The sequence below is a fragment of the Wyeomyia smithii genome, chromosome 2 (genome assembly GCF_029784165.1).
Source record: "Wyeomyia smithii strain HCP4-BCI-WySm-NY-G18 chromosome 2, ASM2978416v1, whole genome shotgun sequence".
Lineage (NCBI taxonomy): Eukaryota > Metazoa > Arthropoda > Insecta > Diptera > Culicidae > Wyeomyia > Wyeomyia smithii.
In genome coordinates, this window is record NC_073695.1 from 49,865,848 (window position 1) to 49,893,505 (window position 27,658).

Consider the following 27,658-nt stretch of genomic DNA (forward strand, 5'->3'; position numbering starts at 1 on the left):
GGGGGTGACATTGATCTTGGGCCAATCAAAACGGCATTTGGAATCAAATTTCCAACAAGCTCTGAATCCCGTCCACTCAATCACTCACTGTCTGGCTGGTGGCTTCGCTGTATAACGTGGACTTTGTGTATTTCCTCGTGACTCCCACGCAGTTTACCTACCTTGCTACCTTGGGAAATTGAAAGTTGGAAAAAATTAAAACTCTTAAACTTAGAACAAATGGGATTAATCACAGTTTTTCGGATGAAAACCAACCACGCCCACGAACGAGAATTACGATGCTTTTATTCTACGTCTCAACGTGGGTGTGTGTGTGTGTACGCGAGTAAATGTGGGTATGTTTGTTTTTGAATGTATACGTGTGTAAGTAAACTAAGTTCATATAACGAGTGATTGGTTTTCTTTCGCCATAACTGAATGCTTTCATCCGTCCTTTATTTCAACTAAAATCTCGGTACATTTCAATTATGAATTTTGCTTATTTCTTTCTTTTGTGGTACTTTTAAACATTGTTTTACTTTCTTTTTAACATGCGGGTTTAACTGCAAATGTTTATTTACTTTCCTTCGTTAAAAGTTTGGTGCATATTCATATGATTTATTTTACTTTTTTGGTTTTACATTACTTCTGTTTTTTTTTTTTATATGAAATCGAAGTATAAACAACAAGTTCTTTTGCGATATTCTATTATTCACTTACTTATCTCAGTTAATTGTAACTGTAGTTATCTGTGTTCATCCTAGAATAAATACTATATAAAAGGTTGTAAGTAAGAAGTTCAGCTTTTGTTTCCATGTTTACTACATTTTATTTGTCCTATGGAAATGAAAACAAGAAACAAAAAAAAAATAAAATTCGGTGAATCTACACACGCGTGATTTCTAAAACCTATTATCTTGTCATTTATACACTAAAGGTACAGATGGAAAAAGGAACGAATAAAGTAACGGAAACGTTCGATTGTGGGTGTGTGGGTGTGGCTATTGAAGACAGAAGTTCAACGAAAACCGGTAACATTTATGCTTGTGTATGTGTCTGTGTGTGGTCTAACTTTCCCCCTCAAAACCCCACTACCACAGAGTGCACCGTCTGGCCGTTCCTGATAACGGATTTCCAGCCGAGCGTTGCGCTACGAATTAGTCGCCGTTATTCGTGCGTAGCGGCGCTAAGCTTTATTTCGTATAAAATTTTTGTTTTTTTTTATTTTTGCTTAAATACGGGCGTATTGTTTATCCCCTTACTTTTGTTTTATGATTTTTTTTTGTTTATTTATTTTATAAAAGTTTGCTTTTTTGTTACATTCTCTCGTGTATTTCTATCGAACTGAAAGCGAGAAAATCATTCAAATAATTTGAAACGGAAATGTTTACACACAAATTTGTATATGTTGGACTATTCTTGTTTATCCTTACTTTTCTCTACTTTTTTTTTGGTTTTATTGCGTGTCAAAAGCGCAGTACTCTGCGAACAGGCTTTCCTAGCTGGTAAAAAAGTTGAATCGGTTGTAATTTTCTCAATTTGTTGCAAAGTAAAAACTGTTGATTTATTCTATATGCCCTTTACACGATCTTTCGGGCCGTGAACTTTCCGATTCCGAGCTGTGGAAAGTTGCCCGTAGAGCTCTGCGCACAGGAAATGCCTACATTAATATGATGGATTTGCAGTGGATAATCTGTTAAATTTAATACCCCCGTCTAAGCTATCCTAAAGTAGTAGTACAGTAGTTGGGCCATACAGTAGACGCTGTTATTTAGTATGTTATATTTTTCTTTACTTTTGCTTGCTTTCAGGGAAACAACAATGATAATATTTTCTGTTTGTTTTTTTTTTTAGTGTTGGTTTCGTGGTTACTATTTAACAGGAAGAAGTTAATAATGTGATGCGGATTACCGGTTCATAGAAAAATATATGGAAAAATATGTTTTTCCGCCGTGTACATGATCAGAATTATGGATTGTGAAGGTTGTAGATATATTTGTGCTTGTTGTAGACTTTGTCATCCGGGATACAAATAACTTGCCCTATTCACTAAACACCACCAAAGGTTTCGTTTTGACTGGAATAACTCCTCGTTCGTTTGATTTTCTTAAACAGTAGCGGACAAAAAATGTTCGCCATTTCTCCTATCAGTATTTGTGTAAAAAATCTAGAATAGGCCATTGTAGAAATGTTAACAAAAGTAAAATCTAGGCTCAGAATTCAGCTAACCGATGGTCTCTATCGGGAAACTAGTTGAAACAAAAACTATTCATAAGGCGGGGGCCTAGTGTGGTTGGTAACGTCTCCGCCAACCACGCTCGACGCCTGGGTTCGAATCCCACCGCCGACATAGGTGTCGATGGTTGTGAGGTGGCGTGATCCACTCACAACCAACCCAACTGGTCTAGATTCAATCCTAGCCGACACCGGGAGATTTTCTGAGGCGAAAAATCTCTGGGATCACGCCTTCCATCGCATGAGGAAGTAAAGCCGTTGGCGCCGGTCTGTTAATAAACGGGTCGTGAGTTAGGGTCCTGGGTGTGGAGTCGCCTCCCTGGGCGTCGGTGATTGGCCACAACAGTGGCGGAACTAGACCGACGGAAAATAAGCGAGAATAAAAAAAAAAAAAAAACTATTCAGCAACAACAGTCATATAGAATTTGCAACTATAATAATAATAATAATTTGAATAATAGGATAGTACTTTCAACGATTGTTACTTTAGTGTAGTTTAAACAGTAATCAGACATTGGCGTAGGAGCTGAGAAATTTCGGTAATACTTAAACGTTTCGACAGAACACATAACACGATCAAGCGAGTGTCGTTTAGCTTGCTGGATTTTCTTTTATTTCTTTGATAAGGATTGATTACTAACGCCTTGGTTCTACTGTTCCTGTTCACTCCCGCGGCCGTACCTTCTTGCACTTCCGTGTAGATCTTATGCATAAATCTTTGTGCTCTTCGTTTCACATACAGTGTAAAAATACCGTAACACTCTTTTGATATTTTTTTCGTTTGTTTGTTTTGCTTTGGTTTTGGTTCAAAATGTGAAAATAATGCGCTCAAAAAATTTCGACTAAACTTCTGTGGGTGCATGACTGAGAATGTATTTGCTTACAATTTGTAGTGTTGATTTTGATGTGTGCCTTTGTTTTTGTGATAAGCCTTCTAGAGTAGGTTGATAGAGTTTGAATTCAAGCCATACTAACTTGATGATGCGGTCAGTATATATGAAAGTGAGAACACTCGATCGGGATAACGGGTAGAAATACGTGGGAAGAGAACTAGTTTCTCCTGCTACGGGTGTTTGGTTCATTGTCGTTTTGTCTTGATTTTAACGTTAAACTAAACTTCATTTATCCGTTCTCTTCAGTGTATATATATACTATTTTTTGTTTCCTTCTCAATTTATTTTGGCTATTGTTTACATCGTTTTAGAGCATGTTTTCTGGGGTTATTTTCATTTCTGTTTATTATTATTTGTTGTTTCTTTTAATTTAATAACGACCATCTATAATTTACAGTAACGCTAAAAATAATCAGTGAATTACGCGTTCATCATATCTGAATATTTACCACTTCTCCTATCCTCCAGGAGGGAACACTATTTCGATCCATTTCGTCGTGATGTATAATGTTTATATAAAATTTTACTTTATTTGCCTTTTGTTGTTCATTCTAATGTTTTTTTTTGGTTTGGTTTTCTTTTTCCTTTTAATTTAATCTGTGTTAATTCAATAATTAATGCTAGTATTTCGCATCACGAGTTTCCATTCTATTCCATCATCGTTATCATCACACTGTCTCCTTTCCACCTTTGTTTCGTCGTTTTCTCCGCATGTCCAACGTTGTTTCGAACATTTAGCAATGCTTTTCCGCAAGTAAACTTATCAGTTGTTTTTCCCGTTCCTTCCGCTGTCCACCTTAGCGTTAACCATCGATAATATGTATAAAATTTACTTTAATAATACAACTACCGATCCATGCAGTCCCGCTGTTGTATCCTAATCACTAGGACTCTCCGCCGTAGAACCAGATGCCGAAACACCCTCCGGTATTTGTGCCAGAGTTCTGAATTGTGCTGAGTTTATAAATCTGCAACGGATGGAGAAGAATAGAGAAAAGGGGTGGGGGTTAAATTTAACCCAAGGCACAGCATAAACATCAATCGGTGTAACTACTCTGCTAATCGTTCGATCAGACACGGTTCAGTAGAGCAAATCGTTGCCCGGTTGGTAATATCCTGTTGCTTCTCCGAGCCATCCCCTCCCCCGACAGGATATTACGGTTAATCGATAAAACTCATGGTTTAATCAAAAGATTGCGCTCCACATCTTAGCGCTAAAGCTGTTTCGGAAAACAGAAGCAAACTACCAAAATAATGTAATCACTCACCTCGGATACGAATCTCTATGCATAAGTGTATAAATTTGTAGTTGAGCTTCATCAAATGTGTGCGGTGTTGGTTCCACCATATTCCTATTAACTATTTCCCGTACTCGAGAATCTAACGACACCTGTTGTCATCATCCATTGCATCCGTTCCGTTCCGATCCGAGAGTCAAATTAACAAAACGGTGAAAAAGCGAAAGATGCGTTAGTGGGAAGTGCGGAGAAAAACGGGAAATATAATTTAATTTAATCAAGTTTTAATTAAGTGTGGTTCTGGGCGCATCCCAGCACGGCACAGGACAACGGACGACGTGAAGGGAAGAGGTAGATATAATGTTCACACTTTGCAATTTGCTCCCAGCACGGTGACACGGCCGGCCAGCCAGCCAGCCAGCCAGCGGATCTAAATGTCTTTATCCCTTTCTTCTACATTCACGGCTAATTGGTTTCCGGATAACCAACTACCGGTAAGCAGAGGGTACAGCTTCACATCGTCATCATCGTCCTCGTCGTTTTCATCTATTGTAGAGCGATGACCGGGGTGTCGTCTGGCTGTGGAATAACAGTTGGTGCCCTGCGGTGGCAATTACATTTTATTGTGGAATGCGGCTGGCAAGTTGGGTTGCCATTCGGAATCACTGTGCCGCAAAAGTTTCTAGTCCTATCTTAGATAAATCATAACTCGAGTGGATTAAACAATGTTGCAAACCAATTACCAGCTTTAATTTCAAATTCATTTGAGTTTTCAGGTTCATCATTACGTGTCACTTTTACAACAAGGTAGAAGAAATTCTTTTTTTATTATTTTTTTGATATTCTTTTAGAAATCCCTTCGTCATGATTCGACATAATTTAATAATCAAGTCGATATATGTTAGTTTTCCAATTAAGTAAAATTTATAATTCAAAATAATAGGGTATAGGCTCTATCATCATCAGGTTTGTTCAACTATCGTCAGGGGGGTGAACAATGTCATAAAGCGTAAATTTCTTGCATGATGGTTCTTCAAATTGCAGAGAATTTTCATGCAAAAGATTAGTTCTCTATGACTTCCTTAACCCCCAGACGGTGATAGAACAAACCTGACAATAATAAAGCCGTTATCCTAATTTAAAATATATTTATTCAATTTTTATTTTTACATTTTTCATTTTCTTCTCACAGCGATGGTAGGGACGACTGATAACAAGGTCAAAACACCAAATTTTTTGTGTTGAAAAAGCTGTTTTTCTTCGCGTATCTAAAATATCTATAAATAACTATAACTATAACTATGTATTTATAAATCTATATATATATATATATATATATATATATATATATATATATATATATATATATATATATATATATATATATATATATATATATATATATATATATATATATATATATATATATATATATATATATATATATATATATATATCTATAAATGCAAGTGTCTGTTTGTCTGTTTGTTCCCTATAGACTCAAAAACAGAAAACCGATTACCGTGAAATTTTGTACATAGGGGTTTTCGAGTACGAGGATTAAAGGAGTAACACTAAAATATAAATTTTGCTCTATCTCATAAGCGCAGGCGAGGGGAGGGGAGGAGTTTGTGGTTTATGAACGTGAAAGCTTCCTCTCCGATAACCGTGCAAATTTTTATAGGGGAACTGCTCCATTATTCATCTCATTAAGCCGATATTCACGAAGAATGCACGAATTAAACACCAAATTTTCACGAAATTATTGGACAAATAAACAAAATACGCTTACGTGTTCTTATGGAATCGTTCAGCATTGTATATTAAGTAAACATAGCTAGATTTATCCTGAATTTTTGTGAAACAAACCATTTTTCACAACGCTTCCATATCCATCTTAAAACTTGAATCACTGCTCAATTATTCATCTCACAACGCCCCCATCATACTGTTAATCATGAGTGAATCAAATTATCAAGAATGAGCGTAGCCGCAGCCCGTCGTAGTAGGTTACCTAGATATCCGCTGTAGTTTTTTAAGTGCAAAATTGGTAACCTAGGTAACCACTGTAGTGCTCTCGATTTATGTCAATTATATCGGAATAATTCAACATTTTCAGTATGATTTTTTCGTATCAACAGAAACTGATTTGGCAACTTTTGATTTTCTTCGACGCAGTGAAAACAGATGAAAATACATACAGTTGAAATTTAGGAATTGCAGAAATTTATCTCTTATATTTCTGCTAATTCAAGCTTGTTTTTGGAAATTTGAGGTGAATATTTCAAAGATTAAAGTATTCTTAGTGTAGTGAGTGATTGTGTTTAGTGATTAAAATAAAAATTGGTCCGCTAGTGATGAAAAAAACTTTGGATGGCTGCTGAACGAGTCCCGTTGTAGCCGTATAGAACGATGCGCGGATTTTGATTTCTGAGGTAGGTGATTGGATTAAATGAGTTTTCGAGTGCAGATGCCCGACTATAATATCAAATTTAGTACTTTTAAGTGAGTTTTTGAGGTTTCTACTTTATAAGTAACCTAAAGTGAACTAAGAAGAATCCATTCCATGCATTAGCAGATTGGTTTAAGAAGAAAATATGCATTTTTACTGTTTTCAATTGTGTTATCATGTTGTATGAGATGAATAGATGGGTTGAGATGAATAATGGAGCAGTTCTCCTATTTTAAAAGAAAAATGCATGACGAATCGGAAATCGGAACGTTTAAATTGATCAGACAGACAGAATTGCATTGTTTTATATGTTTAGTTTACGCTAATAAAATAACTCTCTGAAAAAATAGGGTGGCTCTGAAAAAAATCAAAGTAAAACCTGGGGTCAATTTCGGCTCCTATGCTTTATCCCAATGACCTCGAGGTACGATGCTGGCTTAACAAGCCAGTCGTCGTAGGTTCGAGTATCGGCTCGGGAAGACTGTTAGTGTCAGTAACTCAGTAGGATCGTAGCGCCAGCCCCGCGATTGTCCTGTACACTAAACAGTTGGCTGCGAAGTCTGTGTATAAATAAACAGAATATCTAGCTCCGAATAGGAGTGTAGCACCCAGGCTTTGCTTTTAAATTTTATTTTTATGAGACCCTTCCCTTCCAGAACAGGGGGAGGTTTTGAACTATCCTAATCACCGTTCCCGATCCCGAATACTCCCACATACGAGTTTTCACGTTGATTGGGTTAGTAATTTCCAAGTCTATAAGGACTGCATTCTTATATGTTTAGATATAATGAAGTTTTGATAAGACATTGTTTATAATCTGTTCTCTAATGGTTTTCATAAACGATACGAACGTTTCAATGATTGATGAGATGAAATGAAGACAAACAGAGATTATAAACAGAATAAAAAAAGGTCAGAAAAATTCAAAGCGAGAATAAAATAAGATTTAAACAAGTCGAAAGAGTTCAAAAATGGTCGAAAACCAGTCCAAAATTATTATGAAACAATTTAAAAATTCAAAGAGAAGTCCCTTACATCATGAACAGGTTAAAATGTGTCAGCAAAAAATTAAACAATAAAGTGAAAGAAGCCAAGAAGAGGTCCTACCTAAATGAGAAAACGTTTCAAAAATCACAAACAGTTCAAAAATTATTTCTAATGGTAACACCAAAATCGAAAATAGGTCAAAAACAAATCAAGTGAGTTTGAAGAAAGCTTTGAATTTAATTAAATATAGATCAAAATGATGTTTATAGTATGTCAATGAAATCGAAGAGGTCAAAAACTATGCAAAACAAGAAATCTCAAAATAAAGAATAACTTCAACGAAATTAAAAAGGCCGTAAAGATGTCAAAAAGAGTAAATAGTAATAGAAACAAGATCATAAAAATAAAGGTTCCAAAAAATTTCAAAATTAAGACCAACAAAAAAACAATAAAACCAAAAATTAAAAGAAATAAAATTAAATTAAAATAATAGAAATCAAGTCTCTAATAAAAGCAAACGACAATCAAATTGAAAAACGATGATAAAAAAGCCTGAAAAAACGAAAGCAAAAACCAGATAAACACGTTGAAAACAGAAGCCAGATATGTTAGAAATGTCAAAAGTGACAAATAGCGTAGTAAAAACAGAGCAAAATAAATAAAAAAGATATCAAATTTAATAAACAATAAATCAAAACAAGTCCGAGAAGATTTGAGAAATATAAGTAATATTGTAACACAATCCAAAAAAGATTAAAAGAAATCTTAAATCAAATAGAATTGAGAATATGAGATCGTAGAATAATTCCTGTCGCCGTGGCTCTTTGGCCCAATGGCCTTCAGGCATACAAAAAAAATCAGTATAAAATTGGTTGAAAAAAAGTTCGGGAATAGCTGAAAAAAATATCAAAAAATATCAAAAGAAAATCCGCAAAATGAAAAAAATAAATATAAAAACACTAACAAAAAACAAGAAGATGTCGAAAAGAGTCAAAAAAACTAAAAGGAGATTGAATTATATAAATAAGAATGTTAGAAAAAGTTCGAAACAAAAAAGAATTTGAACAAAACGAGATCAAAATGTCCAACAAGTGATGAAAAAGGAATCTGAAAGAAATGAAAAAGAACAGCGAACTGAGTAGAGTAGTGAGGGGCAAAATTACGCACGGGGTAAAAATACGCATTGGCCATTTTGAAGCATACGAGCAAAATAAACTGGCAACATTGTATGAATTTGCAGTATTATAACGTCATTTAATCACACATGTAAAGATTCCGTTTAAATGGGGCGAAGCTATGAGGAAAGTTGTGTTTTGAGCTGTTTTGATCTAATTTTCTTAGTTTTGGGAACTATGATTGACCTATTCGGAAACTATAGAACCTCAAAAACAGCAGACCCCAAAAAACTCTTGTTTAATTGTGGGTTGTAGGGTGAATTTGTTTTGCCGGAAATATTTTGATGTTTGTCATAAAACTCAAACCAGTTGAAAAACTTATTGTGGGGCAAAAGTACGCATAAACCGCAGGACAAAAGTACGCACTAAGTGCCATTAACCGTAATGAAAAAATGTGTTTAACAACGATGTTTTTGTACAGAAATTACTCAAAAATAACTAGTGATATGCGGATGTGCTCCGAAACTGAGGAATATTATGGTTTCATGATTTTTAAATGGAATCTTACAACCATTTTAATAGTCTTGTTGATATGCTTTCAAAATGATCCTTCCGGAATAGATCGAGGCTTCTAGAACAGAAAAAAAAACAATGAAAAATACAAGGCCAAATACCATCCAATATTTATTTTCGCAACTGGAATGATGTCCACCGATCGGAAAATGGCCCAGACGCAATATTGAATTTTAAGATGGCGACTTCCGGTCTCTAGAAAGCAACCTAAAATGGTCGAATACCCTTCAATATGTGTATTTCCGTAATCGAGATGATGTCCAGAGACTGAATAACAACCCCAGACGCCGTTTTTGATTCTAAAAGGCGACTTCCGGTTTCTGGAAAACAACACACTGTGATAAAATACTAGATAATATGAGTATTTTCGGAATCGGGATGATGCTCAGAGACCATTAAATGACCCCAGACGCCATTTTGGATCCCAAGATGTCGACTTCCGGTTTCTAGAAAACAACCCAGAATGGTCGAGTACCCCCCCCCAATATGTGTATATCTAAAAATCAAATGACGCCCTGAGAGCGGAAATCGGCTTCAGACGCCATTTTCAAATTCTATATGGTGACTTCTGGTTCGTCTGGTGTCGTATTCAGGTCTCTTGGCATCATACTCATATGCGATGGTATTTGGTCAATTTTGGATGTTTTCCAGAAACTGAAAGTCACCATCTTGAAATTTAAAAATCGCGTTTGTAGTTTATTTCTGGTGTCTGCGCATCATCCCGATTCCTGAAATACTCATATTGGTATTCGGCCTTTTTAGGTTGTGTTCCGGAAACCGGAAGTCACCATCTTGGAATTCAAGATGGCGTCTGGGATCGTTTTCAGGTCTGTTGGCATCATTTCGATTCCGAAATAACTCATATGGGGTGATGTTTGGTCAATTATCCCTGTTTTCCGCAAACCGCAAGTCAACATCTTTAATTAAAAAATAACGTCTGAAGTTGATTTTTTAATTTCAGAGCATTGATTCGATTCCGAAAATACCAGTATTAGGTGGTATTTAACCATTTTTAGTTATTTCCCGGAAACCGGAAGTCGCTTTTTTTGGAATCTAATATGGCACCTGGATTCATTTTCGGGTCTCTGTAAATCACCCCGTTTCGAAAATAAATTTTATTAATTTTTTTCTATGACCTCTAGAGGCCCCAGTGGAATCTCTTCTGGAAGATTTGTGGGATATATCATCAAAACACACAAACATATCCCCAGAAAACCGAATTTCCGGAAGAAAAAAAAATATTTCGGGACACCGCTCTAACGCAGCTAAAAAGAATCAGTGCAAAACCAGCGAAAAACAATTAACTTTGTTAAGCATAGTGTAATAAATACACTGTCCATACAGTGCGAACTTTTTTTAATAATTAATTCATTTCATTTATTTGGAGCAGGGAAAAGCCTTTGGGAGTAAAGTTCATTTAAACCTCTTCTCCCAAAGGCATAAAAAACCTACTCTTCTTTTTCATATATAACACAATTCAAATACACCTCCAGTGAGACATTGTCTCTTCGAAGGAGGTGCATTGTATCTAATCTAATTACAAATACTTATTATCTACTTCAACAAATTGCACTTTTTGTGAATCGATTCAGCGGTATCACATTGAGCTGTACGGATGTCACTATGAAGTTTGCATCTGTCCGGGATGGCTTAACATATGCCGTATGGTAAATGACGCAGCATTGACTGAAACAGTGGCAGCTTGGTAGTCTCCAATGATGAATCTTGGAATGAGCGATAGAGTAGAGAAAAGACTTTTGCCCCGTAAACTGCGTACTTTTGCCCCGCACGCTTGGAAAAAGTTCGCATCTGAGTATTTTTTCTAAAAAGTGAATATCTCATGCTACAAACGAAATTCGAAAAACTCTGGTAATACATTTTGAAGGCGAAAGGTTCATGTACCGCTTGGAAACAAAACCGAATTTATGATTATTGTTTGCAATAGTTCTGTTGCAAAAACAATTGAGTGCGTACTTTTGCTCCTCACTACTCTACATTTAAAAAGTGACGAAATTTTTCAGACTCAAGAACGATTTCCTGCAACAGCGTGAGGATTTTGGCATAAGTTTTATTCCAGGATTGAAGCTATGAAGCCATTGGTTGCATTGAAAAACTCTCTGAGAATGAGTTGTCGAACATTTTTAATGTCTTGTCAAAATAAAATGCAAAAAAAATATTTTTTAGACGAAAAAAAAAAACAGAAAATTGGTACTATAATCAGATATAAGAAAAAAAGTTGATTGTGTTTGTTGTTTTTAAAAGAAACTTGAGGTTATGACGCAACTTTTGGGGAAAAGTCCAGGATAGAGTAGTTAAGTTTAGGGAAGGATGAGTTAAAAAAAAGTAATTTCATAATATTTGTATTCCAATAATCTTGCACATTTTAAACAGTCATTTTAAATGTTTGCAATAATTACCTTCATGAATGCAAATCGTCGAGGTCGAGGCTTCATGAAATCATTATTCGAAGCCTTGAGATTATTCAGACGGATGAAAATTCGAAAATCATATGAAATACTCGATGCACTGATCATTTACGTCAAATAATATGATTCGTCATGTACACAAAAGAGATAGCATGAATTCAAGTGCATATGTGAAAGGAAATCATCCATGGCAGCCCCATTTAGGAAATTATATACGAGCATAAACCGTTATGCGATTCAGTTTCGCACCGTTTCACTTCCAATTTGCGTTCCTAACCGAATCAAATTTTATTCCAGTGAAAGAAATTAAGTTTCAAAATGCTTTCCATTCTGAGTACGGTTTTATATGATGCCTACGTATCATGACAATACAGTTCTAAACTGCATAACGCATCTCTAACTGATTCAATATAAATCATACGATGTGCTCATCCATAATGTTTCTCATAATTAATAATAATCAAGTTTTGAACGTTTAAGTTTATATTTTCCTGCTGAAAAGAGTACTTTTTCTCTTTGTTTGAACTGCCAAAGCGAAAGATGATAATCTGTTCTGAAACGAGGCACAGTCGTATATATAGTCAAGCAATAATCATGCATAAGCGAACAATTTGTTTTAGTGTAGTCTGCTTTTTCTTTTGACAGTTGTTGCTCATAAAAATGCTCAAATCATGATTCACAAATCAGGTTCCAAGTCGAATCGTGACAATTCGACTAGTGGTCGGGATCTTTTGTGCAACATGAGCGACATCATTTATCTAATAAAAACTAAATCATCCTATTATCGAATGCATTAGTTTTTATTATATATAAATGACTTAGCACCCTACATGAACTGAAAAATCTTTAACTTTAACTAGAAGCGGAATTGGCCTAGTGCCGTGATTCTTCATAATTCATCAAACAGGCCAACGTGTCAAACTTTCGACAAAGAACTTGGTATTGATTTCGTGTAATACGAAGGAGTTTTTGCGACGATTTGTGACAATGGATCCCCATTTACACTTCTGAGTACAGTCAAATGTCGATAGAAACATTCAATGAACAATATAAATGTGCATTTTTGGATCGATTGAACGTTAAAATCGAGGCGAAACAGCCAGCGAAGAAGAAGAGTTTTTTCACCAAGACAACATTCCCGCTCATTACGCTCACGATACGACCGATAGATTGAAGGAATGGCTCTAGGGCCTGGTTTCACAAAAAATACGACAAAAGAAGTATGAATTATGCAAGAGGAAAGTTAAAAAAGAAAACGGAACCAATAAGAGAACCACATAACATAGCATAGAATATTTGCGAAGGAATAAACAAGGAAATCGAGTCAAAAGTCAAAAGCCAAAAGTCTGTAATCAACAGTTAGTAGTCAATTATCGAAGGTCAAATGTCAAATGTCCAAAAATCAGAAGTCAGAGATCATTAAACTCAAAGCTTAATATCTTGGTTAACTAGTGGATCCCGTTTTTGTTTACATTCTCCCGCGTATTTAATTTCCTGTGACTTGTACATGGTGTAAACAAAGCAGAAGACAGGGCCAAGAAACAAAAAAAAATTCACTGTCATTCCACAGCTGACACAAAACCCACCGCGTCTCCCCCAGTTACCTACCTCTTTCGGTGATAAAATCGATATATAATCTTCGTAGATAAACCTAGCCTTCTCCTCTATCGCCTCGGGGTTAGTTTCCTTTTTGAGCTCTTCGCAGGCCAGCCAGAAGAGAATATTTTCCTCGCTATATTCGCAGCGCAGGAACTCCCGGAACGCTTTTCGCCCGCTAGGACTTCGCATCACCTTGTCGAAGCTTTTACCCCAGCTGCGAATTTCCTCCAAGCTTGGCCTAAAAAATCGAAGCAGAAAAAAAAACACATCATAATCATTGTTTGAGCACATCATAAGTTCAGCGAGAGCAAGTGTTATGTTCTAGTTTCCACATGCTGAAACTTTTTTTTCCACGGAATCACACTTTGATGGAAAAATCAATGTGGCATCATTTATGGGTGGTTTATCGGTTGGAATATGCAAACGAAAAGAATTTATGGCCTCAGCCGGCCGCTGATACTTACTGTTCACCGTCGAAAAGCGTATCGGAATTAGCTGGGTCTTTTTTCGTAGGCCCGTTGTCTTCTGCGTTTTTTATAGCCAAGCTGTAAAGAGAAGAACGAAAACGAACGCGATAAGACGGTGAATATTGGATTCTGATAACAAATTGATATTGGTATTTGCGCAAAGGTAAACCCTCAGCGGCAGTATCGGAAGTATACGAGCAAAATATCATAACATCGTTAAGGTATCTCATAGCCGGATTACATGGGATTGTCAATACAAATCGTATTCTGAGTTTTAAACTGTAAAAGCAGATTTCATGTATGAAGAAATAAATTTTTTATCGCAAGAGAAATCAAATTTATTGACAAAATTGTTCAATCAAATATTTTCATCAGTCACGCAATATGGATCCGAATTCTTTGCCTTCTTCTTGAAACAATATTTCACTGCCATTGAACTCTTTCTGAACACTGTCCAAACGAATCGCTGAACGGAAGATTGCACAAACATTTACGGACGACGACGACGACGACGTTTGTAAACATAGAATGGCGTATCGTAAATCAATTTTCTATTACGGCACCAGATACAGTGTATATGTTTTGCTTCAGTATGTCGTACACTTTTTTCACGCCATGTTGCGTTTCAATCAACGGGTTCGACGAAGGTTAGGGTAGATATGGAGAAAAATATGCGACAAAAGTGATACGAGAGCATAGCTTACGTGTGTTTTGTTAGCGTTTTGAAAATCACCACGATACGAAGTGAATGCATACAGTCACAACAGTGTGCTTTCAATCATAAAATCATATATTTTTCAATCCTACGCTTGGAAAGTTTCCAATGTAAATGTTAGGGTAGATCGAACGTATGAAAAGGAATATCCAAAAAAAAACAAAGCTTTATGAACAATTGGTACATATGAGCCGTTGAGAACAAAAGTGGTACATGTGCCATTAAGTAAATTTTTCAGGAGACGCGATAAACGAAAACACTCAAATAGTAAATTATTTGCAACAATTTTTCCCAACATAACTGCACTAAATCATTGCTGGAAAGGTGTCAAAAGACGGTACATGAAAGGATAACGAGTTCTGGTTGAGAAACTTACACAAACTTCAATGGAAAAACATATACCACTTTTGTTATATGGGAAAAATAATGACAACCAGAAAAGCAAAAGTGGTACATGTCCAGTCTAAGCATGAAGGATGCATTTGCTCGCTAATCTTAAAACATAGAACATTCATGTCTTCAGCAGAGTTGTTCAAGTGATTGAGTACTATTGAATGATGATCTGTTTGTTAAGAAATTCTGTCACTTTGTGGCGCTAGTGTATATGTAACAGAAGACATTTTAAATAATCTAGATCGACTGGGGCCAATTCAAAGGAAAATACCCTGGTATCTTTAGAATTGCTATTTGGTCGATAATAACTACACGATGGACCCAGGTTCAACTTTCGGTAGACTACCGGTTGCCCTCCGGATCCAGAAATACCGTAGAAGAGGAAAACTGAAAATTATTTCGGCAATAACTCCGGTATAAGTTATCAGATCTCGGCATTTCTTTAATATTATGGTATATTTTTGCATGTGATAGTTTCGAAAAAAAAAAACACGGAAAATACTAGGATCTGTTCATTATAGCAGACAGTGTATGTAGTTATGGGAGCGACAAATGAGTGAACTGAAAATATGATACAGTCTTGGAAAAATATACACCGTATCCAGATGGGACTAGGACCTGTTTTTCAAAATTAATCTCGTTCACGGTAATTCCGGATCTTTCGGAGGGCTATCTGATGGTAAATTTGAGTAACATTCTGTCATGAGATCATTTATTTTCGTCTGGGAGTGGCTTAGAAAAAAAGTGGGACTGTTCCTAAAAATTAATCTCTTTTATGGTAGTACCGGTGGTTCACGTGGTGGCCATCTTGGAGCATATTTCGTTAAAAGATCATTTTCCTTCTAGAATTGGTCTCAAAAAAAAAAAAACAGGAAGCTTTAGGAACACTGTTGAAAATTGACATTTTACGCTAGTTCTGGATCTTTCGGTGAGGCCATTTCGTTTCTAGTCGATCCCGCAGAAGCAGTTTCGAAAAAATTAGGAAGCTCTATAATCACTTTAGAAAATTGACCTCAATTACGGTATTTCGGTAACTTCCGGAAGGCTATCGGCGGCCTGCCTGAAGCCAAACCTGGGTCCAGTGTGTAAATATATATCTATATCACAGACCTCAGAGAGTTATCTTCTGAATTGGCCACAGCATACGAGTTGGTACTGAAATAGATAAAACTCTTTCTGTTACAAAATAGTCACGGGCACACTAGCGCCACGTAGTGAGAAAACTCCAAAACAGCTAGATCTTCATCTGAAAGTACTCAATCACTTGACCAACTTTGCTGAAGACATATAGATTGTTCTATATCCTAAGATCTTCGACTTACAATTCATCTCATATGCACAGACTGGACATGTACCACTTTTGCTCTCAACGAAATGGTGATTATGTTAATTACCAAAAATTGTTCTGGCTATAACTTTGGTTTAGGTTATCAGATCTTGGTTTTTCTTGGATATTCTAGTACGTTATTGCGTTCTGCATCAATTTATGCATAAAACCCAAAAAGTGTAAAAATGGCACATGTACCACTTTTGCTCTCAACGGCTCATATATTGGCAATATATCTTTACTCAAATATTCAGAAACGGGAGCATTATTTGTTAGGATGACAATGTATCTAATTTGTTTTATCAATTTGAGCATTGTATAGCTACTGGATATTATAATAATTCAAGAACGAAATCCTGGAATTCAGAAACAAAATTAATCTCCAATATTTAGTATCTAACTTGACTCAACGGGAACGAAAAATTGTTCAATTCTTTCAACTGTATGAGCAGATACAAAAAAGCAAATCGTAAGTTATCACGTACAATAAAACATTCAGAAAAAAGGTTTTTTTACATTGATCAAGGTTAATGTTCATAAAACAGAATTTGATTGAATGAAGCAAAAAAGGATTCCGAGTGAAAAAATCACACATTTTTTATATTGACAGCCTAGATTGTCATTATTGGCATTTCAAATTCTGAATTATTGAGAACCAAAGCCCCTGTAAAGGAGGATGCTTGTAATAGCTACCCCATGGATACCATTACGTAAAAAGAATGGGTAACCCTTTATCTAAGGTGTCATGTGACCCGTGTCGAGGGGTTAATGGCAAATTTTAACGAGTTGTTCTAGCCGCAAGCGTAGCCAGTGGCGTGGAGCCAGCAGCCTTCACTGTACCTATGCCCTTACTGTGTTAGCGGGGCTCTGACTCAGCGGACCTACATTCCCCTAGCTTCTCGTGGTATTCACATGCACAACGGAAAAAACTCAAACAATTTCAACAAAAACAAGAAACGGAGGAAGTGGTCGAACGAACAATTCTTGATCAGCAGTTTGAGGCAGTTTGCTTGCTCCCCGTAAGGAGAGAGCGAAGCGTCTCTCCAACGTAGCCAGAATGCTCGCCCTTCGATCCACCGGCCGGCCAGACCTACAAGGTCAAGCTAATGTTAAACGGTAACGATCGGATGACGTCCCGTCACTAAACACCAGCGCCGACCGTCCGGCGAACAACACATCTCGGGTCCGTAATTGAGATGGTCCCTCGGTCCCAAGACACTCGGTGCGAGTTACCTACAGGGAAATGATTGAGGCTATTAACATCGACATCGTCCTTGACGGCCACCAAACTTCTATCCAAAAAGCAACTTGGAGCTGTGCACGATTCGAGCCTAGGTCGAACTGCGTCACTAGACTCTCAGATACTCAGGCTCATGTTCAGGAGTTGCCATTACAAATACGTCTACCACTACTTGGGCTGCGCCTTACTCCCTAGGAAGGAGCACAACTGCGCGTTTGCAACACGGAAAACCTGCCGAAAGCGATCCTGTTCGCAGATTTTTCGAACAGTGTGGGCTCGAGAAGATACTGCGATTCATCCAGAATCAGAACGACGGTTTTTTTGCACTGGATTGGCGCGTAAGGAACCGCAAGGTAGCAAGAAAAACCGTCGATCTTTTTTTGGAGATCAATGAACAATCCACCGACTGAATCAATGAGCAGCACTTCTTGCTAAACTACTTAGTAAGGCTCGCATACGCCGGGTAGGCAGATCGACGACAAATACACGGAAGGAAACTTCTGTTGAGACACGAAGAAGGTACACGCAGAACTATCAGTTCAGTTATCACCACCTACTCAATGCAATCTCGCAAAGAACAAGAAGCTACAGACGGAACGTCCAGTTTTGTTATTACCACCTGCTTAATGCAGCTCTGCATTGAAAGTTAAGGGTCAGCAGACAACTAATAACAGCTTGATACCTCAACCACTCCCCATTTACAACTCCGCGAGTGAAAAGAAGGTGCCGCAGAAAACTCCAAGGAGCTCACTGCCTCAACCATCTTGAGCTCGCAAATTTTTGACCCAAAAACCACCTTCCGGTGCTGTTAATAAGTCTGTTGCTCGTAGCTTACACCAGGGAAAGCTAGCCACTGTCGGACCAAAGGCAAACCAAAATCGGCAGTTCTTTTGATGGCCTCCAATCCAATCATGGATCCAACACCCAATTAGCAGCTTTTGCCAAATCCAGATGAATCTTCAACTAACCGTTGCTCTGGTTCAGGAACCATGGGTCAACAACACAAAGGTTCTTGGCCTCGCGGACTTAAAAGGTAAGTTCACCTACTCCAACACCCAGCCTAAACCAAGGACTGCAACTCTGTTGAGCAGAGTAAATAAATACACACCAATTACAGAATTTATTCAACGTGATGTCGTTGCCATAATAGTGGAAATCCGACTACCAACGGGAAATAAGACGTCAAAAAATGGCGTGTCTCTGAAGAAACAAGCTTGTCAGTTCACCGATATACATCGCATTTCTTTGACATGCGAAAAATTCAGGAACGCAAAGAAGACTAAGTGGTCCTCATTTAGGGAACATTTAGTCAACTTCCGGTCTTTCTGCTCAATCGATTTACGCATACCCGACGATCTGGATACTGCTGCACGTGACACTCAATATTTTGAATGCAGGGTCACTGGTGCCTACATGGTCAGCTGTTAACTCATTCCTTTGATAACAGTTTAACGACTATACTTGAAATTTATATAGGGTTAAAGAAGAGGTGCCCGGGTGGAATGAAATGCCCAATAACCTCCGCCGTGAGGCCAGGCGCTTGTTCAACAAGGCTAAAAGCACATCCAACTGGGATGATGCAATAAAAAATCCACAGCTGTTCTGGTTTTGGAGTCGTTATCAGCTTTATTCGTGATAAATTTGGCTTCTAACATATATTTTATTTTAATCATTTTCTTCCGTTACCAGAGGTCTTTGGGGCACGTTCAACTAAGCTCAATTTGAAATAAGTTTTACCTTTAGTTTCATTAATATATCAGTCCACTTTTCGCCAAATTTGGAATCGTTTTCTGCTTTGCCCCAGTTGCGAAGGGGCGCAAGATAGCCACGAAACGGCACGATAGCCGGTGATAAAATAAAACAATAGGCAGTAGAATCGTTGGCGTGCACATGAGAAGTCAATAAGTGGAATTTAATCTGGAACGCATAGAGGCTGTTTGTTAGCGTCAAATTTGTGTCATAGTAAGTGATTTTGTAGAATAGTTTTTTTGTCTTAAATAAAGCATGTTTGAATTCAATCCATATAGCATTTAGGCAGGAGAGCCGGACAGTAGTTTGTAACGTGAGTCTGTTGTTGAGAAACTAAATGTAAGTAAATTAGTGTGAAATTTTTGTGGTTAAGTACAATTTATGTTAATAAATTTTAGTTCGAGTATTGGGAAAACCTTTACTGTGTGGAATCATTTCTCCGAACCGAAGGGTCGAAGCAACATTCTCGAAATTTACTTTGATTATGGAAACAACCTACAAGTACCCGTGCTGTGGCGGTGATGAGCAATGCGACGGCAGTGTTCAGTGCGAAAGATGTGAGGAATGGTACCATTTCGGATGCGCCGGTGTCGATGATTCTATTGCGAAGGAAGTCTGGTTCTGTACGACGTGCATCGGAGAGGATAGCTCAGCCCGTCAGTCATTGGGCGCACCAGGAAGGACAAAAATTCACCCGGTAGTGATCGAACATCAGCCGGCCGAAGGTGGAACTAATAAAGAGGTCGGTGAAATAGCAAGTAAGGAAAAAGCGTCAAAATCTCGTCGCATTAGTAGAGAAAGAGCACAGGATAAAGGGCTATTCCCACTGCTTCCGATCCGGGACCGGGCCGGGACCGGGCCGTGGCTGATCCGTGTGTCATCCGGGCTCGTTTGAGATTGATTGCATGCGTTCTTACGAACGCATTCACACCGACGCGACGTGCCCAGACCGGAGCAGCGCTGAGTTGCCGTCGTGCTGCCGCCGTGCGAGAAAAAAACTATCGTTGCCGACGATACTTTGTGTTGCCGGGAGAGTGCACGGAAGGCATTCGGGTAGATGCGTGTATGTAGTAGTAACATATTTTCGGTTTTGCTTTGCATTTGCATTCATGCATATTGCCGTCACAGTCAAACGTTGAATTATAGTTCGGGAAAAGTGTTGTGTTAAAAAAGTGTTGTGTTTTCTCAGCCAGAGCGCAGCGCAGGCACGGTTCGTACACGGCGCAGTGTGAATGCATTAAAGTCCCGGACGGGACACGGACACGGCCCGGATCCGGCCCGGTCCCGGATCGGAAGCAGTGGGAATAGCCCTTAATAGTGACTGTAGCGAATCAGAGCAGGATGAGGAAATTTCGAATGATAATGAACCTCGACGTGAAATACACGAAAAGGTAGACGATAGGGTGAAAGCATTAACTGGTTTGATAGAGAAGTTGCAAAATAGTCAAAGTCAACCACCGCGCGTAGAATTGAATGATTTTCGTAGGCGTCGGCTTCAAAAAAGTGTCAGTGTACCGTCAAAGAAATCTACTGCGACACGCGTTTGCGCGTTGAGGAGAATGCTTGAGCTGGAGGAGAAAAGGAATAAGTCAGATGAGCTCGAAGAGGAAAATCAACTTAAAATTCTAGAGCTGCAGCGAAAGCGGATTGTTAGGCGGAAGGAAGCGCTGGAAAAAAGGGATGCAGTTAGAAAAGACGATCAATCAGATTGCCGAAAATGATTCGGACACAGCAGGTGAAGATATAGATGGATCGATATGCAGTCTCGGGATGGTGCTGCCAGAGAAGCGATCTACAAGGAATTCGAATGCAGGTAAAATTGTTCCACGGAAACAACATACCGAGGACAGCAATCAGGATCAGTATGACCGAATTCTAAAACTTCTGGATGAACTGAATAACAGCATGAGTTCGACATCAGCAAGCAAGAAACACACGATTAAAAGTTCGAAACGTTCCTCGAAGAATGGACGTCCGTCATTTGAAAGGGACGATGATAACCTGGAGTCTTCGATGGGCGAGAAAGACTCTGATGATGAAATTAATGCGGATGGACCAACTCGGCTTCAAATAGCGTCTCGAAAAGTGTTTCCAATAACCTTGCCCAAGTTTTACGGTGCAGCCGAAGAGTGGCCGGTATTTATTAGTGCCTACGAGCATGCAAATCATTCATGTGGATTTACCAATGCTGAGAACCTGGTTCGGTTGCAAGAAGCCTTGAGGGGTAGAGCGTTGGAGACTGTTCGAAATCGCCTACTTTTGCCAGAGAACGTCCCATTGATTATAGAGAAGCTACGGAAAAGATTCGGCAACCCGGAAATTTTGTCGACTAGGTTGGCTAAGCGGATTCAACAGCTAGATGGACCAAGCTCGGAGAGCTTGGAGAGCGTAATTGAATTCGGTAGTGCTGATGAAGAATTTAGTCAGCACCTTGAAGCGGCTGGATTAGTTGACCATCTTAAGAATCCGATTGTAATGCAGAGTCTAGTTCAAAAACTGCCTACGTATTATGCCATGGAGTGGGTAGACTATAAGCGCCGCGCTGAAACGGTTGACTTGGAGACGTTTGGGGCGTTTATAGAAGGTCTCGTGGAAAAGGCGTTGGAGGCAACATTTGAAAAGACTGATTTAGATGGAAAGGTGAAGGGGAAAGAGAAGCCGAAGTTGAAGGCCTTCGTTCACGCCACAGATGTGGGAAACCAAGAAAGTCAGCGAAACCAAAAGGAAGCTAAAAAAAGGGTTAGAGCAAAAGTCGTCAAATCAGCAGCGACAACGAGAACATAACTGTTCAGTCTGTCAGAAACCGGGGCACTATGAAAGAAGCTGTCAGGAATTCTTGAAGCAGAGCGTTGAAGAGCGGTGGAAAACTGTAAAGCGATTGAATCTGTGTCCACTTTGTCTGTACGACCACGGACAGAGATCTTGTCGCATTAGAATGCGCTGTAAAGAAGATGGTTGTCTTGAGCAGCATAACACTTTGCTACATTTGAGTGGAAGTGCTGCGCAAATCCGAGCGCAGTGCAACAGTCATCGGGTGAAGGGTCGTGCAGTACTGTTCAGAATGGCTCCAGTAACGCTGCACCACGGTAGGAAGGCGGTTGACGTTCTCGCTTTGATCGACGAAGGATCATCCATAACTATGGTAGATAGTGAAGTGGTAGAATTGTTGGGAGCTGATGGACCAGTGGAGCCCCTGCAGATGTGCTGGACGAATGGTGTGCAACGTACGGAAAATCAGTCGAAAAAGGTGAAATTAGAAATTTCAGCCAAAGATTCACCATATCGCTATGACTTGTCGGAAGTTCGTACTGTGTCAAGATTGGATTTACCAGTACAACAGGTAGATGCCAGAGAGCTGAAACAGCGGTTTGATTATTTGAAGGACATACGACTTCCCAGTTACAAAATTGCTGCACCAAAAGTGCTAATTGGAATCGACAATGCTCATTTGATCGCTCCACTGGAATCCCGACATGGAGATTCTGGTGAGCCTGTTGCAGTTCGTTGCAATCTTGGCTGGATGGTGTACGGGCCGAGACCGAGTGTCTCAGGTAGCGCGAACTTCCTGGGACATCATCGATGCATGTGTGAGAAGTGCAGTATAGCAGATCAAAGGCTAGACGAAGCCTTGAAGCAACAGTATGAGTTGGAGGAAGTTGGAAATCCGGCAATTCGATTAGAGTCCAACGAAGATCGTAGAGCGCGTGAAATCCTGGAAACTACAACAAAGAGAAATGGAGAACGGTTTGAAACTGGACTACTCTGGAGGAGAGATGGTGTGTCTTCCAGAAAGCTTCGATATGGCTATGAAACGCTTGCGTAGTTTGGAAGCTCGGATAAACCGTAACCCCGGAGTGCGAGAAAATTTGGAAAAGCAGCTGGAAGAGTATGTCACGAAAGGTTACGCTCATCGTATCACCAAGCGCGAATTGGAAGAGACACCGCGGGGAAAGGAGTGGTATCTGCCACTGAACTATGTGGTACATCAGAAGAAGCCAGACAAGGTACGATTAGTGTGGGACGCAGCAGCGAAAGCTCACGGAGTCTCGCTTAACGATTGCCTGTTGAGAGGGCCAGATATGGTAACCTCATTGCCAACGGTGATAAATGGGTTTCGTGAGAAACATATCGCGTTCGGAGGTGACATCAGAGAAATGTATCACCAAGTGAAGATTCGTTCGGAAGATCAACAAGCTCAGCGTTTTCTGTTCCCAGGTCCCGATGGAGATGTACAAATCTACGTTATGGATGTTGTAGTCTTTGGTGAAAGCTGCTCGCCGTGCTCTGCCCAGTACGTTAAAAATTTGAATGCGCGAGAGCATTCTGAGGTGTATCCGGAAGCTGCAAATGCGATCGTCCGAAAACACTACGTCGACGACTATTTCGACAGCACTGAAACTGAAGCAAAGGCGGTCAAGCTGGCAAAAGAAGTTAGGAAAGTGCACGCAAATGGAGGTTTCGAGATATGAAACTGGGTCAGTAACTCTGGAAAGGTTCTAGAGGCGCTAGGAAAGTCGAGAAATGAGCTGGAGCCGCTAGAAGTGAACAAATCGAGTGAGACGGAACGTGTTTTAGGGATGTTATGGGACCCTAAAGGCGATAACTTCATATTCTCGACAGCGATTCGGTCGGACCTCCAGCCATATATTCAAGAGGGTGCTTGGCCCACGAAACGGATAGTGCTGAAATGTATTGCGAGCATGTTCGATCCGAAACAATTCTTAGCACCGCTCCTGATACAAGGTCGAATTTTCATGCAGGACTTGTGGCGTAGCGGCATAGGTTGGGGCGACAAGGTCACGAAACCTCATTACGAAAGGTGGATACAGTGGACGCGGTTTTTCTATCTAATTGAAGCGATTAAAGCTCCGCGATGTTATCTCGGTGGACTGAGTTCGACTGCATATGAGTCGGTGCAGTTGCATGTATTCACTGATGCTGGAGAGGCAGCCTACGGATGTGTTGCCTATTTTAGATTTGAGCAACCGGGGGTCGTTCACTGTGCGTTCGTGGAGGCAAAGGCGAAAGTAGCACCATTGGAGTATCTTTCAACACCACGCATGGAATTAGAAGCAGCTACTCGCGGCGCAAGTTTGGTGAAGACAATTTGTGAAGGTCATTCCTTTCCAATTTCAAAACGGTATCTGTGGTGCGATTCAGACACTGTGGTGTCGTGGGTTAAATCCGGTCAACGAAAGTTTAAACCATTCGTAGCGCACCGGATAGGTAAGATCCTGAGCATAACAAACCCTGAAGAGTGGCGATGGGTAGGAACAAAAGAGAATCCCGCAGATGATCTTACAAAGTGGGGTAAGGGAACAGAGATCGAGTCGCGTAGTCGATGGTTCCTGGGACCAGAATTTCTGTATCAAGATGAATCAAAGTGGCCAAAACAGAAACGTTCCATGGTGGAAAACACGGAAGAACTTCGCGCAAGTGTGCTGTTGCATCACATTTCGTTGCCTGGCGGGTTGGAGAAGATGATTGAACGGGTTTCCCGGTGGACCGTGATGGTTCGAACTGTCGCAACGATGTACCGTTTTGTATCCAACTGTCGTCGACGGAAGATGAAGATGGAGATCGAGGTGTTACCAATCGTTGTAAAGCGAACGAAGGGTGCAGCTCTCCCAGCTACTGTGATACCCTTGCGGCAGGAGGAATATAAACTAGCAGAGACATTGTTGTGGAGAATTATGCAGGCAGAGGCATTTGCGGACGAAGTGAAAACACTTGTGAAAAACAAGGATTCACCTGCAAACCAGGAGCTACCGTTAGAGAAATCGATCCCGATATACCGTTTGTCACCATTTTTGGATGAGGATAATGTTTTGAGGATGGAAGGCCGAACCGAAGCGGCTGACTTTGTGGCATTTGATGTCAGATTTCCAATTATCCTGCCAAAGGATCACGCTGCAACAAGAAAGTTGGTCATGCATTACCATCGACAATATGGCCATGGTAGTAGAGAAACAGTTGTCAATGAGCTTCGGCAGCGCTACTATATTCCATGCGTACGCGTGTTAGTTGATCAAGTAATGCGTGAGTGCATGTGGTGTAAGGTTCGCAAAGCGAAACCTACTGTACCCAGAATGGCACCACTACCAGGACAGCGTTTAGCGGCAAGACACGATCCATTTCCGAAAGTAGGAATTTACTATTTCGGCCCGATAGAAGTGAGTGTAGGGCGAAGGAAGGAAAAACGATGGGTTGCACTTTTCACGTGTTTAACCTTTCGTGCCGTGCATCTGGAGGTGGCGTACAGCTTAGCAACGGAGTCGTGCAGAATGGCGATTAGAAGATTTGCGAAACGGCGTGGCAGCCCAAGAGAGATCTTTTCTGACAATGGCACTAATTTTGTCGGAGCCAATAGAGAGTTGTTGAAAAAAATCAATATTGCATGCGCCGATACATTCACTGGAGCGAAAACTCGATGGTCATTCAACCCCCCTTCGGCGCCACACATGGGAGGCGCGTGGGAGAGGATGGTACGCTCAGTAAAAGAAGCGATGATTATCTTTATTGACGGGCAGAAGCTGACGGATGAGGTGTTGCATACAGTTTTGATTGAAGCTGAAAACTTAATTAACTCTCGACCAATCACTTATGTGTCGACTAATGTTAAGAAGAATAAAGAGGCATTGACACCGAATCACTTCTTGCGTGGCCGTTCATCGGTAGAATGTTTGCCATCGAGGAACCCGGAAAGGTTAGCTGAGACGCTGCGGAGTAGCTACAGCAAAGCTCAACAGCTAGCAGACGGTTTTTGGGAGCGTTGGCAGCATGAGTACCTGCCGACATTGAATAAACGATCGAAATGGTTTGTAGACCAGAGAAACGTGGCGATCGGGGAATTATTATTTGTTGCTGATGGAGAGAAGCGAAATACTTGGGAGCGAGGAATAGTGACGAAGGTGCTAGCTGGTACTGATGGAAGAATTCGTTCTGCTTCCGTAAGGACTAGTAGAGGCGAGAAACTTCGACCAGTGTCAAGGCTGGCAGTCTTGGAAGTGGAGATGGAGCAGAGTAAACAAGTACTGCTGCCGAGTGAAGCAGTGACAGGGTTTACGGGTGAGGGTATGTTGAATGTATACCCAGTTGCGAAGGGGGGGTCCATCCAAATTCCAGTTGCGAAGGGGGCAAGATAGCCACGAAACGGCACGATAGCCGGTGATAAAATAAAACAATAGGCAGTAGAATCGTTAGCGTGCACTTGAGAAGTCAATAAGTGGAATTTAATCTGGAACGCATAGAGGCTGTTTGTTAGCGTCAAATTTGTGTCATAGTAAGTGATTTTGTAAAATAGTTTTTTTGTCTTAAATAAAGCATGTTTAAATTCAATCCATATAGCATTTAGGCAGGAAAGCCGGACAGTAGTTTGTAACGTGAGTCTGTTGTTGAGAAACTAAATGTAAGTAAATTAGTGTGAAATTTTTGTGGTTAAGTACAATTTATGTTAATAAATTTTAGTTCGAGTATTGGGAAAACCTTTACTGTGTGGGATCATTTCTACGAACCGAAGGGTCGAAGCAACACCCTTTTATTTCAGAATGCTGCTTCTATTTGTTTACAATTTGAATTAATTTATGGATTTGAACCAAATCTAAGATCATTTATTAAATTTTGATTTTTATTTGCTTTTCAGGAGTATTTTAAGTTGGTTCGGAATACGTAATTTGCTGCCTCCGTTTTCAAAGGGCTTTTGTAACATAATTTTAGAAGATTTTTTTTATATTTCTCCGTTACCTGCGAAACTTTTTACAGCCCGTTTTGGTTAATTTATGTTAATCTTTTCTGTTCAATTAGAGCGTTATAAACCATTATATCCATTTTTTACTTTTTCTAGATATCAGTGACATTTTTTTAACATTTTTAACTAAAATCATTAATCAACTATTTGAAAGAAGTAGTTTCAGATGTTTCAAGTAGAGCGTTGCAAAGCGAGTGAGAAGCAAAACCACTCTCATCCTTTCTGCTTGAGAACGAGACGTATGCAACGCTTCTCAAGTCTTTTGCACACACGCTTTCGAGATACTCTTTCCTTTGCATGCATTCCCCTAAGAAGCAGCAAGCACGCACCCACACGCAAAAACTCTTTTGTGTTGTTACTCAGCGACTGTAAAAGAGTACGCGAGTTCCTAATAGCGAGTAGAAGTACTCGACTAAAACTGCTCGACTAGGAGGAGTGCTTGAACTGTGTGTTCATCTACCCGGTTTTGATTTTTGCACCGACAGCCGATCGTGGGGAAGGAATTTGTGAAGTATCACATATT

The 27,658-nt window shown here is 39.6% G+C and overlaps 1 protein-coding gene across 5 annotated transcripts in view; it reads right to left on the reverse strand.

The window, feature by feature from the left end:
- Positions 1-393: 393 nt before the first annotated feature.
- LOC129720990 (regulator of G-protein signaling 20) overlaps positions 394-27,658 on the reverse strand; it is a 75,313-nt gene continuing 48,048 nt past the window's right edge. For all 5 annotated transcript variants that reach the window (XM_055672996.1, XM_055672995.1, XM_055672994.1 and 2 more), the window contains exons 3-6: positions 13,962-14,042; positions 13,507-13,735; positions 4,376-4,497; positions 394-4,075 (exon numbers count right to left, since the gene is read on the reverse strand). In XM_055672996.1, the coding sequence (XP_055528971.1) occupies positions 3,985-4,075; positions 4,376-4,497; positions 13,507-13,735; positions 13,962-14,042 (523 nt within the window). In that variant the 3' untranslated portion in view covers positions 394-3,984. The remainder of the gene's footprint in view (positions 4,076-4,375; positions 4,498-13,506; positions 13,736-13,961; positions 14,043-27,658) is intronic.